Here is a 17,387-nt window from a genome sequence, read left to right as displayed (position 1 = left end):
CCAACAACTGAAAATTACAAGAGAAGATAATAATTAGAGGTTCACACTATACTGGTAAGTAAGTAAGCTTGATTGGAAAAAACCAATTACTCAGTTCTAAGAACATTTCTTAAGAGTTGTTTAAACTGGGAAAATACAAAGTGAGAAGACCCAGAGACTTCTAGAAAATACAGCCACAGAATAGCTGATCAACAGACAGAGCCAGTAACTCCACCTCTGCACATGCGCCAGAGGTAGTCAAAGGGAATTTTTCTGATAGAACAGAACTCTAGAGAATTCTCTGAGGAACAATAACCCTCAGTTCAACCTCTGCTGTGAATGCCCAAGTTCATTCAGAAGCCTTTGTTCATTCACACAAAAGGATGGAAGCATACCCTTTTCCCAGAGTGACTCCTCTGCAATATTGTAACATTATTATCCCCCTAGAGCAACATGGGGAAGGTGTTGCTCTTTTTTTTTCCTTTTTTTATTAGATGTTTTCTTCATTTACATTTCAAATGCTATCCCCTTTCCTATTTTCCTCTTTGAAAATCCCTAATACCCTTCCCCAACCCACCCACTCTCACTTCCTGGCACCTGGCATTCCCCTATACTGGGGCATAGAGTCTTTAAATGAAGGTACATGCACCTTCAGATTGTCCCTCTTTTAGCTAAGGACCTCTGGAGAAAGTTGTAAGGAGTTTTCCAAAACTGGAGTCATCCTGAATCTCCTTAGAAGACCCTATGCAGGCAAATTTATTCATTTTAGCACTAAATTCTTATTCTGAAAATGTTTATTCTGTCAGTAGTTTGAAGTTATGATTATGACCTGCAATCGGTAGTTATAAGGTGAGGATCCTCCTTGTGTATAGAAGTCGATTCTAAAAACCTTTGTTTTCTTTGGGGAAAACACTGATTTGAGAATTACTTGCTACAATGACAAACCTTTCTTATTTTTTGTAAAATGTTCCTTTAAAGAGGCACACCTCCTAGAACCTTTTTACACTTTGTCATGGACCAATTTAACACCCTCAAAAGCCAATACTGGCCCATCTTTGTATCTGGGTTAACATCTTTATGACTGACAAATGAAACCTTGTGTATTAACTTAAGAGGTAATGATTTCCCACCAACCAAAAGTATGAGAGAGTTCTTTACTATATCTGTTTTAACTAATAATTCCCAAATGTATGTGAGAAGTGATTTAATTCATGATTTTCTTTGTTCTGGGTCCATAACAACTTCATTAGACTGTTACCACATGGAAACATAAAATTTGAGGTACACTAAATCTATGTTCTCTGAGTAATCTGTGTTCTGTAACCTTGGTCACTCATTGTTGTTTCTAGAATAAAATATCTTCTATCCCCTTGGAGGTGAGAGTTGTGTTTTATGTTGACACTTCACTCTTTTTTTTTTTTTTTTTTTTAACTTTGGGAAAAGTAATAGCTGTTTTTCTTTTTCATTTTATTGGATTTTTAAATTTACATTTCAAATGTTATCCCCTTTCCCGGTTTCCCCCACTCCTAGAAAAAAAAAAAAAAACCTATCCCATCCCTTTTCCCCCTCCTTCTTTGAGGGTGTTCCTCCACCCACCCACCCACTTCCACCTCCACTCCCTGGCATTCCCCTGCACTGGGGCATCTATCAAGCCTTCATAGGACCATGGACCTCTCCTCCCATTGATGCCTAGGAAGGTCATCCTCTGCTACATATGCAGCTGGAGACATGTGTACTCATTGGTTGGTGGCTTAGTCCCTGGGAGCTATAGGGTGTCTGGTTGGTTGATATTGTTGTCTTCCTATGGGGTTACAAACCACTTCACATCCTTCAGTCCTTTCTCTAACCCCTCCACTGGGGACCCTATGCTCAGTCCAATGGTTGGCTGTGAGCATCTGCCTTTGTTTTTGTCAGACTCTAGCAGAGCTTCTTAGGAGACAGGCTACTTTCAGCAAGCATTTCTTGGCATCTGCAATAGTGTCTGGTTTTGGTGACTGGATATGGGATGAATCTGCAGGTGAGACAGTCTCTGGATGGCCTTCCCTTCAGTCTCTACAGTACACTTTGTCTCCATATTTGCTCCCATGTGTATTTTGTTCCCCTTTTTAAGAAGGACCTAAGCACCCACACTTTGTTCTTCCTTCTTCATGAGCTTCATGTGGTCTGTGAATTGAATCTTGGGCATTCCTAGCTTTTGGGCTTAATATCCACTTATCAGTGAGTGCATACCATGTGTGTTCTTTTGTGATTGGGTTATCTCACATAGGATGATATTTTCTTTTTCTTTTTTCTCTCTCTCTCCTTTTTTTTTTTAGGATGATATTTTCTAGTTCCATCCATTGCCTAAAAATTTCATCAAGTCATTGTTTTTAATAGTTGAGTAGTACTCCATTGTGTAAACATATCACATTTTCTCTATCCATTTCTCTGTTGAGGGGCATTTCCAGCTTTTAGCTATTATAAATAAGGCTGCTATGAACATAGTGGAGTACATGTTCTTGTTATATGTTGGAGAATCTTTTGGGTATATACCTATAAGTGTTATAGCTGGGTCCTCAGGTACAACTATGTCCAATTTTCTGAGGAGCCACCAGACTGATTTCCAGAGTTGTTATACCAGCTTGCAGTCCCACCAACAATGGAGGAGTGTTCTTTCTCCACATTCTTGCTAGCATCTGTTGCCCTGAGTTTTTTATTTTAACCATTCTGACTAGTATAAGGTGGAATCTCAGGGTAGTTTTGATTTGCATTTCCCTAAAGACTAAGGATGTTGAGCACTTCCTAAGGTGCTTCTTGGCCATTTGATATTCCTCTGTTGAAAATTCTTTGTTTATCTCTGTTCCCCATTTTTAATAGGGTTATTTGATTCTCTGGAGTCTAACTTCTTGAGTTCTTTGTAGGTATTGGATATTATCCCTCTATTGGATGTAGCACTGGTAAAGATCTTTTCCCAATTTGTTGGTTGCTGTTTTGTCCTATTGACATTGTCCTTTGCCTTACAGAACCTTTGTAGTTTTATGAGGTACCATTTGTTGATCCTTAATATTAGAGCATAAGTCATTGGTGTTCTGTTCCGAAAATTTTGCCCTGTGCCCATGTGTTTGCAGCTCTTACCCATTTCTCCGCTATAAGTTTCAGTGTATCTGGTTTTATATGGAGGAACACATCACTCTTTTATTTTATCTTTTTACTGTCTCATCTGACCTTAAGAGGCTAACCATAATATTGGTTATAAAATCTCCAGTACTCTATAGGGACTTCCCACACTTGACAGTTGTGTAACCCGTTCTTTCATTAGAGGCAGGATACATATTTCAATAGAACACACTCTGTGAGCTAAGCTGTTTGGCTCAATGGTGACATTATTAGGATGAATCCAACACAGTTCTTTATTTCATGGTTTTTCTGAAAGTCAATAATTCTATATTTATTTTTCTATTACATGTACATAGATCTAGTATAGTATCTACTACATTTTAGGTGTTCTCAATAAAATGTGTAAGTTGAAGCTTACTTTTCAGTGTGGCTACATTCGGAGAGCGTAATTTATATCAAGTATTAACACCAGGAATAGAAGCTTCCTCTGTGAAGACATGCATCCTTTACATCCTTCTTGAGAGCTCATGTAACTCGGCTGGCCAATCACATGACCAAAGAACTACCCCTACGGATGGCTGGTTCACATTAAGCAAAGCTAAAAAGATGGAAAGGATAATTATTCCTTTAAAGAGAAAATGTATCTTTTTTTTTTCCCCCTAGAATTCCTTAGTGCAGCTCCATAATTAACAGGTGGTCCTGTTAGATCTGCGCTCCATTCTGAGAATTGTAATGATCCTTGCTCCTTCTTTCTTATCTTCTGTCATTCCCTTCAGATGCTGGTCAGAGCTCCCTTGTGCATTTCTCACATGCTGAGCTTCCTTTCTTGTGTTTTGTCTTTACCATGTTGACAGTCTCCACACCTAGATCAAAGAGCAAGGTTCTTTCCTTCTTTCTGTGTCTCTGTTCTTTGGGCAGTTGCAGAGATTTAGTTCGCCTGCTTTGGAATTTTGTTTTAGATTTGAGGTTCTTTTTGAGCCCTTTCTTGACAACTTTTAATGAAACTAAAAGTCTCAAAACCAGTTTCCCCAGTAACAAACTGATGTTGTAAAGGACATTCTCTCATCTTTCAGGATTAACATCCTTCAAAGAAAAGAAACAAGAGGATTCAAAAATGCCCTTCTTTCAGCAAAATCTTGCTGGTGTATGCAATGGTGTCCATGTCTCTTGTGAGGCTATGGTGGGGCCTGGCAAACACAGAAGTGGATGCTCACAGTTAGATATTGGATGGAACACAGGGCCCCCAATGGAGGAGCTAGAGAAAGTACCGAAGGAGCGAAGGAGCTAAAGCAGCAATATGAACTAACCAGTACCCCCGGAGCTTGTGTCTCTAGCTGCATATGTATCAGAAGATGGCCTAGTCGGCCATCATTGACAAGAGAAGCCCTTTGGTCTTGCAAACTTTATAGCCTCAGTACAGGGAACGGGAACATCAGGACCAAGAAGTGGGAGTGGGTGGGTAGGGGAGATGGGGGGGAGGGTCTGGGGGACTTTGGGGATAGCATTTGAAATTTAAATGAAGAAAATACCTAATTAAAAAAAAGAAATTAGAAAAAAATTTTATGTACATGGGTGTTTTGCCCGAATTTCTATCTGTAAAACACCTGCATGCAGTACCCTCCCCCCCAAAAATGTCCTTCTTTCTCAGTTCTTTCACTCTTTTTGTCTCTCCATCTGTCCATTTCTCTCTCTCTCTCTCTCTCTCTCTCTCTCTCTCTCTCTCTCCTGCTCTTTCACTCTTATCTCCATCTCATTTCTTATCTCCCTTTAATGAAAACACATAATCATAAGGAGTAAAGGTGCTGAGCACAACAGGAGAATCTCTGACCAGACAATAGCTCTGTCTGCTGCACTTGATTTTGCACAGCTAGTCCTCAAATGCTGGAAAGAAATGAGTTCCCCCTTTAAGTTACCCAATCAGCCACATTTCCCATGCAGCCTCAGATGCTAAGACTATACTTGTTATCTGTAGAGTCAACTATATCTGATATTTCATTAGCTTCATTTCTATATAAGCCTTTGATTAGTGTTCATTGTACAGGGACTTCAAGGACAAATGAAGAATTTCTGCTCTCTGTATTTTGGGTTCCTTTGATGATGGTTTATGCAGGCAGGTAGCTCCACTCTCATCATGACTGAAACACATAGAGTGTTTATATCATGTCTAACTGTATCTGCTGACTTAGGTTAAAGAGTAATACCTGGTTATACATAAGACTTTTTTTTTTTTAGTCCTTTCTATATGCTCTTTGTTCTTTAATTTCCATCTTCTTTGCTAATCTTCTTACTTCTCTTTGTTTCAGAAAGCATTAGAAAAAAGCCATTCTTAAATGTTCTTACATTCATCTTGTGCGTAGATAAATCTGTTCTCCCTGTGCAATAATAGCCATCTAACGTGACAATACTCAGGCTTACCATTCATCTTCCTTTAGTAATTTCCTGCTTATGAAATGCTCACCCTCTAGGCTCTGGGCAGTTTCCATTTTCTCTTTTAACTTTACTTTAATATTTAGTATAATAAATATCTGCCTTTTTATTTATGGAATAATAACATGATGTTAAGCTAATAATTTATTTTTTTACTGCTATCAATTAGATGATGAAATGCTTTGTAAATTACTATTTACCAGGTACAAAAATACAAATTATTTTGTTTTGTATTTACCTGTAAATTTCTGAATATGAGGTATATACATATACATTTTTTGTTTTGTCTTTACTCAATTGTTAAACAGTTAAAATAACAAACCATGCACTGAGTAAACCTTGACATAGCTTCTTTTCCTTTTCCCTTCCCTTCCCTTCCCTTCCCTTCCCTTCCCTTCCCTTCCCTTCCCTTCCCTTCCCTTCCCTTCCCTTCCCTTCCCTTCCCTTCCCTTCCCTTCCCTTCCCTTCCCTTCCCTTCCCTTCCCTTCCCTTCCCTTCCCTTCCCTTCCCTTCCCTTCCCTTCCCTTCCCTTCCCTTCCCTTCCCTTCTTTTTCCCTTCCCTTCCCTTCTTTTTCCCTTCCCTTCCCTTCTTTTTCCCTTCCTTTCCTTTCCTTCCCTTTCCTTTTCAAATGCTTCCAGCAACTAGAAATCCAAGATGGAACTGTTTAGTCTTTCTTTCTGGAGAGGGATGTTATGTTTGCTTGTTGAAGCTAGCTTCCCAACTTTGTCCTTAAATGTTAAGGGAAGAGGGGAGATAAAGTCTTCCAGTGTCTTCTTTAGGATCAGGGATTGAAAGTCCATGACCTCATTTGACATATTACTCTCTTGCAGCAAATCTAAGAGAAATCAGGACTTCAATACCTAGGCTGGGAAGTAGGGGCAAAATTCTGTTCATAATAATATTTAGATTTTAAAGGCAAACCAAAAAATTAAAGTGTTCATTGCAACAACCACACACACACACACACACACACACACACACACACACACACACATGGGGGGGGGGATAATGTAAGCATCTTAATTTATCCCATATCTTTTTTCCCCTGCTCAGATCCACTACTTACAGCTACCATTCCAAAAGCAAAACAAAAACAAACAAACAACAACAAAAACATTCTAGGGCATTGTTCTCCAGCTCTGTGCTTCAGAATTCTTTCTGCCCAGAGGAACTCAGGCATTATTGCTGACACCATAGTGAGTGACTAGAGGCAACAATGACCTCTGAAGGGTTTTCTTGAGAAAAAACACTAATAGTGAAGACATCCTACTGTCAACTTGACCCTGTCTATCAACTGTTAGGTTTTGAACTTTGAAGACATTTCCTGTCTTGGTCTTTTCTTACTTCTATTTATCTTGAGCAAGTATATATAAAATTCAAAGTATCTCAGGTCATAATAATTCCTTTTGATGTGTGGGAAGTCAGAAATTTAGACTGTGAACCTTATAAATGTATGTGTTCAAAAAATTGATAAAAGAGACTGCTAAGGCAAAGGCACAGGAATCACTCAGTGCCAGAGGCAGCTGAGCAACCACAAAGGAAGGTGACCTGGAAGCATCATTTGGATGTTGTATTGAATGAATTTCAGCATAGATTAATGGCCTTCTTTGTGCATCTTCTAACTTCACTTGTTCATCTCAACCAGCAAGCAACCACAAAGACCAATTAAAATATTTGCATGGGGGTACTTATATAGACAATATCATCATTAATATTGATTGTCAATTTGACATTATCTAAAATAACCACAGAGATAAGCTTCAGGGCAAAACTATGAGGGTTTATGTGGATTAGGTTAATTGAAGTTAGAAAACCAACCCTAAATGTGAGCAGCAGCATCCCATGGCCTGGGGACCTGGATGAGATAAAAAGGAGAAATTGAGCTGAGCAGCAACATCCATCTCTCTCTGCTTTCTGGCTACCTTTAGCTCCTCCCTGAATTCTTTGTCTTCCACAATGAACTATACCCTCAAACTATGACCCTTTCTTTTGATATTGCCTTGATTGCCCAGTAGTTTATCAGAGCAAAGGAAGAAGAAATTCATTCATTAAGATACACATATGTACATTTTATAATATGCAGTGAAAATAACATGATAAAATAAGGAGAATGCTCTTAAAATGTTCTGATAAAATTTCATCTGCCAAGAGAATAATGATTTCTCGCTTGTGATTAAAAGGTCACTCTTTGGGGTACATTTTGTGACTTTCTCTTCCAATGTGAATGGGTCAACTTTGTGTACCTTTCCTAGTATCCATGTCTTTCCTGGCAAATAGTCTAAATGTATTCAATCTACCTGAACTATATGTCTGTGAGAAGCTTGTAGTAATATGCATTTCTGGCTGAAAGACAGATTCTTAGTGGCAGGGCATAATCCTGCTCATCTTTCTGGTATACTAAATAGTTCCTCACTAATAGAAAGGGCTTCAGGAACATTTGTCAAATGATAATTTTGAAGAAAAATAAACTGGTATTATGAAAAAGGAAGAATTGTTATTCAGAAAAATGACCTGCTGTGTTGATACCTTAGTTGATAGAGTGTTTTCTTTGCAAGTGTAAGGACATGAGTTTGATGCCAAGTGTGTTAGTATGCACCTATAACCTAAGCATCCAGGAGGTAAAGATAGGCATAATCTTGGTGCTTACCCGCCAGTCAAACCATGCTAATTGGTGAGCTCCTAGACAATGAAAGAGACTCTCTCAAAAAATTTGGAAGGCATTCCTGAAGATGACACCACTGGTTATCTTCCAGCCTTCAAGTACATGCACACCAACATGCATGCATGCCCCTCCCCTGTGCTGCCTCACCTACAAGCATACAGAAGTCATATGTAGAGTTCAAGGGTATCCTTAGAGCACCCCCCTCTCTGGGCACACTGCTTCCATTTAAAGCCTCCTTCCTCTAATTGTCAAGTTATTGACTGTGACTCAAAATTCTAGGCTTGCATTGCCTAAGGACTTTTGCATCTCAGTATCATCTGCATCCTCTTGTATGCCATGCATGTGTGTGTGTGTGTGTGTGTGTGTGTGAGAGAGAGAGAGAGAGAGAGAGAGAGAGAGAGAGAGAGAGAGAGAGAGAGAGAGAGAGATACAGACAGAGACAGAGATAGAGACAGAGACAGAGAGAGACAGAGAGCTTACATCTCAGAAATGACAACAGTTTCCTCTATTTAGTACCAGGCCCTATTCTGACTTGAAGTGACAGCAAGAGCATAGACTGAGCAAATCCAAGTCTAGAATTGGAGATATTAATGCCAACAAGAAGAGAAATGAATGATGAACTTCAGGCTTGCCAAACTGAACTACTGCCAGGCCAATACTCATACACATGGCTTTGGCTCACAGGTATCTTTTCACCTCTGGCCTAATTAACTGTGTAAAATAAACTTACAAGATGAGAACTTGGCTGAGTGTTTACAATTATTATCCTTCTAATCCTGTATCCTGGCTTCTTACCCTAGAGTATTGGAAGTGGAGTTTGCATCCTCCCAAGAGACCAGATAGAACTACTTTTAAGCTGGCCATCTCTTCATCACTACTAAATTCCTGAAGTTATCTTAAAATCAGAACAAGTTTAGAAGCTTTCTAACACAAACTGTTGATTCTACCAGAGATGCTTGTGAGTGGTTCTTGATTACAAAAGATTTCCAGGTAAATATCTTCATTAATTAAACTTTCGTTCTGCTTATTATTACTTTAAATTGTGAGGATCCCTAACTTCCAAAAGAGGAGCCAACTATTTTCTTTTTTCAAGACAGGGTCTCTTGTAACCCAGTCTGGACCTAGACACGCTACAAATCTGACATTGCACTGAATGTTGACCTCTTGCCTTCACTTCTAGGTAGGTACCACTGCTGTGGGCTCAAAAGCACACTTTCATTGTAAAGAATCCAGAATTTATTACAATGTTCATAGTTCTTGATCACTGTTAACCTGATCTATGGCTTAACACTGTAAAATATAGTAGGACTGCATTGAAGATGTAAATTCTTAATTCCTCCAGAAACACAGCAAGTTCTGCAAAGAAATATTTTATAGGCACTCATGGAAGGCTATACAAGGAAGGAATAAAGAATCACACAATAAGACAGAGGAAGAAGCTCAACTCTTGCCAGTTGTTATTTTGTCTCACCTACTTTTAGGACTATGATCATTTTCTCAGCAAATAGTCACTTAATTGTTATCTGAAGACCACTGATGACAAGGAACTTAATGCCACTGAAGACATTTGCTCCACAGGTGTCATTATTAAACATGTGTGTTTCCTCTTTTCTTAATTTTAATTTTATTTATTTTACAATCTAATGGCGGATTCCCTTCTCCCCTCACTCCTTTCCTCCCAGTACTTTCTCCTCCCCTCCTAGCCCCTCTATCCACTCTATCATTTGTCTTCATAAAATGAGAGGCATTGATGGATGTCAAATAGCATGCATATATATCCAGTTCCAGTAAGACTGTGCATGGGTTTCCCTGTCTAGCCTCTATAGATGAAACCCAATATTGGGAAAGGGTCCAAAAGGCAGGTAACAGAGTCAGAGACAGCTCCTGCTTCCACTTTTATGATCAAGCTACAATTACAACATACATGTGGAGGATCTAGTAGGTTAGTCCCATGCAGGTTCCCTGGTCAGTGGTTCAGTCTCTGTGAGGACTTTGGACTCAAATTAGTTGATTCTGTGGGTTTTCTGTCAAAGTTTTCTTTGTAGCTAGATTGCTTCAGAAATCTAACCACTCTAATTCTGTCTCAGTTGTTTATTACACATTTTATGTAGTTTCCAAATCAGTCTCTTTTCACATAAGTATGAAAACAGCAGCAAGTCGTGCTTGTTGTCTCTCATATTTATCATACCAGTAACCACTATGAGTGTTAACAAAATAATATAAACAGTCCCTTAGTTGTGTCTTTGAGGGATAAAGAGATGTTCAGCCTACTAGACCATACACTGCCTGAGGGAACTTAGAGAAGTGTGGTGGAGGGGCAGGAGAAGAGGGAGTTGATCAAGATTAGCATAGGAAAAGAACCAGATAGCATAGAAATCCCTTCCCTGAAGGCTACTCTTTAACAAAACACAGAATGTGCAAAATTAGTCTGAGGAAAAGGAAGGTAATTATGCAAATAATCTATAATAGGATGTGATCCTATGGGTCCAAGTGTTTGAGCCTGAGCCCATCCTGTCCCACTAGCCTACTGTCTTTCTCCTTTTTAATAAGCTGTTTCCAGTACTATCCATGTGTCTTGGACACAATAGCAAGGACATCTCCATGAGTGTCATCTAGGATTGGAGCCAAATCTTTAACAGAAGATCTTTCTGTAGCAGGAGGCTCTCCTGTGAGTCAGCCTGAAAAGACATGCTGCACACCTGAGCTTTCATATGAACCTGAGACCTACACAACCAGCAATTAGGACCTTTGAGTCTGCTTGTTTCCAGAATAAGTCAGAGTTTCTTAAATATAAATATCTATAGGGTCAGGTGGAGCTTCTAATGTCTTGAAAGGAAAAAGCATGAAAATATGCCAGGGAGAAATTTAAGAATGATTCCCTACTAAAGAATTGTCAATTATATAAAAGAATTATGTGTTTCAAAGGTTAAAAGATTAGCACTAATTATTTAGCCCCTGTGATTAAGAAAAGATTCTGGTGTGGTGGTTCACATCCATAATACCAGCACTCAGAGGATGGGGCAGTAGACCTGAGAGTTCTGTGAGATTATCACCCAAGAAAAAAACAAAACAAGCCAAGGACTGACTCTCCTACTGGGCTGATCGAGACCCCTCTCTGACTTAGTGATATTATGAACTATGTTATCCTCATGCCTCAATTTCTACAATTGTAGAGACCTGGCAAAAGAGGGATATAGGTAAACCAGTGGGTAACCAGAGTTACTAGGAGAATTAAGCACAGTATGAGCTCAGTAGAATAATTAGATGCAGTGATTATCCTGTTCTGTATTTCATGTATTCTTGGCAGCCATATTTTCAGAGATATACTATGAGTGGTATAACTTTGTGGAAGCCTACCCAAAGACATTTCAAGTACAATCCTCTCTCTATATAACCATCTTTATATGGTCTAAAAACACATCAGAAGACAGTGACATGGGTTAGAAGGAAGTTTACTGGGCTGAGTATAGGGTAACATTCCTGGTTGTTCCATGGACTAGCTATCTATCCTATATTTACCCTCTCAAACTACCCATGCCCAAGGATCCAAAGAAAGCCTCATATTCTCAAAAGGAAATCCTGAAGGTCTGATCTGTTGGCATGTTTTTAGCCAACATCTTGTAAAGCAGTAATAAGTAGGTGATGAAATGGCCCACGGAATTGAAAAATAGCTAGTCTTCCTTTCCTCCTCTTCTTCTTCCTTCTCTTTATCTTCCTCCTCCCCTTATTCTTCTGTCTCATCTGCTTCCTCTTCTTTCCTCTCTTCCTTCTCTTCCTCCTCTTGACTCTTTTCTTTTTCTCTCTCCTTTCCTGCCTGTCCACACTTTCTGTTTCTTTCTTCTATCTTGGTCTCAGAATAAATGACATCTATTTCACCTTATGGATCATCTATTGTTATTCTTGAGCTTTAGGGTGGTTCCTCCCACACACTCCCCAGTTTTCATTACACCTTTCAGATTCAACAAAGAGTTCTTTATATTCAAGTCATAATATGTGTTATACCATGAGAAAAAATAGAATACATGTGCACGTGCGCGCGCACACACACACACCCATCAGAAAAAGCATAGGAAGAAAATATGTGATTTGCACCTAAGGTGTAAACAGGGATGCATACATGCTCCCTTCCATAGGCCTCACATGTGCTGTGGGACACCACAGTCTACCCTGAAGTTTAACTGGGTGGTTTGGATGAGCTCACCAAAAGTCTAGAATCATATCATGGTACTAGAAGATTGCAAGAGGAGTAGAACCATATCCTTGACCACAGGAGAGTGCTGTGTAAGATCATGAGATAGGGCTGTATGTGTGTTTCCTTGGTTCATTTGTTCAATTATTACATATGGTGCTATTCTGATTTCATAGTGTACTTGGCTATGGTTCAATTTGAAGATTTTGTCCTGTCATGTCTGATCAAAAAAGAAAAGTAATGATATTATCATATGTGTTTATCATCATTATTTCTTATATGATATAATTTCTGTCCTTTCTCTAATTGTCATATGTCTACTAGGTCTCCCCTTTTTCCTAACTTTTATTTACATCTTCATCAAATGCTCATAATCATAATTGTCATCCTCACAGCCTAGGTGCTACAGATACCTTGAAAACTGAGAAGCAAAATCTCTTTTGCCAATTCTATTTTATTGAGAATGTCACCAGCAAAGATGCATGGATAACAATGAACAACAGCCTTTAAAAGGCACTTAAGTTCTTCTATATATGTGAAGTCTTCTAGTGTGTGTACAGTGCACTGTAAGAATGCGTGAATTATATAACTAATTGTAAAAATTGCAAAAAAGAAAAGAAATAACAAAATTTCATTTGTGCAACAGTAATACTCTTTGAATAATACTCCAGACCTGCCATTATCAAGTCGCAAATACCACAGATCAGTAGTCAGTCAGTGTGTGTGTGTGTGTGTGTGTGTATACAATTGGTAACTCTAAGAGAAAAACCAGATTCTTAAAAATGAGGTCCTGTGCCACATATTATAGCTCTCACATCATATTTGTCTCAAAATGCTGGACAATTCCCACTTATAAAACCATCCAGTATTTATGCTTTACCAGCCCCCAGTGACAGGCAAGTATCCCCCTGAAATTCAGACCTGCTTATGATCTTTTATACTTAATGGAGTTCAGCATGGAACAAATAATAAATAATTACTGCAACACAATTAAACCAAATTAACGTCAATGTGTTTAGACTTCAGTAGCAAATTGACACTGGCCCAGAATACCAATTACGGCTAATAAAGATGAAGTGGAAGGAAGATTAGGCTGAGTTTGCCCAGCTGTGAGGCTCTGCAGGGTGCTGCAGAACATGGGCTGTTGTCCTTCTAGGCAAGTCTGGCCTCATGGCTTCATGCCATCAACACTTACCATTCCTGGAGAGCAGGATAGCCAGAAAATTCTGAGAAGAAAAATTGAGGTAGAGCAAGAGGGTGGGGGCTTGTGCTGTCATGAAACTCAGCATGACGGTTTCCTTGGATGGAGCTGTATCTGTGTAGATAGCTGAAGAGGAAAGGCTTGTGTTCTTGGTCACTGGATATGGTTCTTGAAACATGTATGTTACAGAGGTGCCAGAATCAAAAAGAGCTGAAATTTCTGCAAAGAAAAAGAAAATTAGAGGGCATAATTTCAAACTTTCCAACATTTAGTCAATTCCTCTGGGTCGATGTAATACTTTGCTCATTGATACCTCTGTATTCAGCACTGGGAGAAGGGTGTTAAGAAACTACACATTCCCAGAGTGGGTGGGTTGGGGAGCAGGGTGGTGGGGAAGGGTTATAGGGGGCTTTGGGGTTAGCATTTGAAATGTAAATGAAGAAAATATCTAATAAAAATGCCTTAAAATGCACAAAATGCTTCTTGATGATTTTAGAAAGGCTCAAACCCACTCTTATGAATATGTGCACATTTGTGGGTGTGGATTCATGTGGATATTGAAGACTAAGGGATGGATTACTCCCTTATCATTCTCCAATTTGTTTTTGAGACACTGAGCCTGGAGCTCATGGACTGGTTAGATTGGCTAGCTCAGAACTATTAAGATCTCACCAACTCTGATAACATATCCAGTTTTCTAAGTAGATGCTGAAGATCTACACCCAGACTCTCATGATTCTTTGGCAAGCATTTTGCTGACAAAACTATTTCCAAACCCTTTTTAGCCATTGTTTGTAATTATAAGTATGGCTGAGGAGGCTAATGAGAACACTTAACCCTGTCTCTGTATCACCATGTTATTTAGTGAGATTGTCTTTATAAAGCACTGAAGAACAATGTCCTACAGGGTTTGAAATTGTGGAATCTCTGTATTATAAGAATGTATGACTCAGGGATTGAGACATGGCTAGGTTAGATGGTTAAATACCTGCTGCACAAGTGCGAGGAAGTGAGTTTGGATCTTCAACATCTACATTAAAAGATAGGTATGGTTGTGTGCATATCTCATCCCAGATCTAGGAAAGCAGAAACAGAAAGAACCTTGGTGTTCACTAGCTAGGCTAGCAACTACTGAGTGCTAAATTTTGAAGAGCAACTGAGCAAGAATTCTGTTACTGACTCCTGGCTTCCACATACATGAGCATGTACACATGCATACACACACACACACACACATACACACAAATCCCATACATATATAAACATACTGCAAATACACAAAAACAAAGAAAAAGAGAACATAATTTAAACTAAATCCATCATAGTAACCTCCATGAACTATGTCCTGTGATTGATGGTATTCTGTCAATGTTTCGAAATACTTATTCTGCCACATTTCAGGTTCCTGTTGAACTGACAGTAAGTTTATCTTCTTGTGGACAGATGGAGAGAAAACATTGCCTTTTATAGAAGACTTCTTAGATATGTAAGCACCCATCTGCATGGAAAAACTATGTCGTAAACTCAAGTTTATATGGATATCATAAGTTCCTCTTCTTCCCAAAGAAAGAGGCAACATTCCTAATCCTCCCTCAACATTGTCTGGCTAAGTGTGGGACACTAAGAAGAACCTTAGCATTCATTCCCAAGGCTCTAGCCGTTTTGTGTGTGTGTGTGTGTGTTGGGGGGGGGGGATTCTGTTAACAGTCTGTAATAGTGCCACCTAATTCACACTTTGTGTTTATTCATAATAACTAGCAGACATGGACTACTAGTGCAATTTTGGGAAATGTTAAGAAGCAATGTTTTGTCAAGCAAGTTATATCAGTGTGTCTTATGTTAAAACTGTGAAGCAGACACATACAGCCATGCAGACGTTGACTCATCATTTGCTTAATATCATTGTTTTCCTTATAGACATATGACCTGCAGTTCAAGCTCCTATTTTCAAGTTAACAAAATAAAGGCCTTTGACATATGTTTGAATATATGTTCAAATGGATATGTTATTCACAATAAATGAAAAGCATATTACATATGGGCATGAAAATGTGATTTTTTTCATTCTTTTTTTGATAATAAATTAAAAAAAAACATTTATAGTTAAACATGGCAAAAATTGTCATTCTGATTCTATTCCTGGGACTAGTTTTAATTATTTCTAATATTTATGTATAGTTGATTCAGTGTAAAGCTTAATTCAGCAGTAGGTGTAGATGCTGCAACTCATCCATTTTTTTATAACAAGAGATGAAGATGCTAAAATATGTTTTGCTTTCCTATAGATGAGTTATAAATAAAATCGGAAGCACATTTAGCAAATTTTACATTTTGTTGTTATTTTAGTTTGAGATAATATAACATTTCAAAAACTAGTTAGTGCTAGCATTTAGGGGAAATTTATATGTGTAGTGTTCATTGATGACTAAACTTGATCCCGTCTATGAAACTCCTGTATTTCCCCACACCTAATCAAGGAAGTAAGCTTAAGGTTAAGTGCATAACTATTAACTGCACAGTGAGAATGTAAGTTAAGGAGAACCCAGACTGAACCCAGACTTTTTTCCACAGAGATCCGGGGACAGATGAATTAAATAAGAGAAGAGAGTGTTTACAACAAGAAATGTTGCAGTAGTTAAAACTGGTGCTTAACAAATATTAATGACATTTATAGAAATGCTTATGAGATGAAATAAAGCAAGTCCAAAGCATAAATAAAACTTATACCATGATCTCTACTATGTTAAATGTAAGTACTTTTTAAAATGACTGTGTGCTTTTAAATTAGGTTTAACATTATAGATTTGTACATCAATTTACAAATATCTTATCTAGAACTTTTAGTGACAAAAATATTTTTGTGGTTGGACTAGATTTTTCAGTCAACAATAGAAGAGTGCTGAAGACATAGAAATACACATTCATAAATGGTCCCACAAGGCAAAACAATCATGTCAAAGATGCCAAAATGGCTCAGACTGTACCACTGGGGCCACATAGCTGAATGAAAGAAGGTACTCCTCAGAGTGCCCTGGCATGCTGCATGCTGGCACACACACACACACACATACACACACACACACACAGACATGCACACACAAATAAATAAGTAGATTTATTTTAAATTTGTGGGGATAAATAATGGAATCTTGCAAAAGCACAATTTTACTACAAATAACAACAAAACAAAACAAACAAACAAACAAAAAACCCCTCAGAGTGTAACAAGGTCCTTAAAAGAAGAGATAAAATTATAGAAAGAAAATATTTAGAAATATTTAGAAGATATTTAAAAATATTTAGAAGAAATTATAGGTACACATTTTCATGTCCTCAAATCCACCAATTATTTCTCATGGATGAGAGTAAAAGTAGAAGCAGTAAAAGAAAATGTTAAATTGAGTTTTAACAGAATGAATGATATTTCTGTTTCTCTGGGCCACTGGTAGCATGACTTTGAAGGGAATTTGGGAACTCCACATCCCCTCTTTCACTTCTGCTACACACACACACACACACACACACACACACACAAATCCTCTAAGGAATAGATTTCTTTCTGTCACATTCACCCACAATGATGTGTCATATCAACATGCCCCCAAAATCAACAGAGCCAAGTCACAGTTGGCTGAAATCTCTGAAATTAAAAGCCCAGATGAATATTTCTTTCTTTGGTATAGCATTACAAGAAATAGAATATCGGTAACTTGGTTGGACAGGAGCCCTTTTGTCCCTGTTCCTGCTGGCATAAGACCCTCCTTGAATCTTTGGAGTTGATGTTGCATTCAAACTGGCACCAAACATGGTATTGTATAAGACTCTTCCAGAT

At 38.4% G+C, this 17,387-nt stretch overlaps 1 protein-coding gene across 2 annotated transcripts in view; it reads right to left on the bottom strand.

Annotated features, from left to right (window-relative positions):
• Positions 1 to 17,387, bottom strand: part of Cntnap5 (contactin associated protein family member 5) — a 928,932-nt gene that overhangs the window by 126,680 nt on the left and 784,865 nt on the right. For both annotated transcript variants that reach the window (XM_029481690.2, XM_029481709.2), the window contains one exon: positions 13,550 to 13,774. In XM_029481690.2, the coding sequence (XP_029337550.1) occupies positions 13,550 to 13,774 (225 nt within the window). The remainder of the gene's footprint in view (positions 1 to 13,549; positions 13,775 to 17,387) is intronic.

The sequence above is a fragment of the Mus caroli genome, unplaced genomic scaffold (assembly GCF_978045245.1).
Source record: "Mus caroli unplaced genomic scaffold, Mus_caroli_1 scaffold_1, whole genome shotgun sequence".
Classification (NCBI taxonomy): domain Eukaryota; kingdom Metazoa; phylum Chordata; class Mammalia; order Rodentia; family Muridae; genus Mus; species Mus caroli.
Note: the sequence above shows the minus strand (reverse complement) of the source record. Positions and strands in the feature narration are given on the sequence as shown.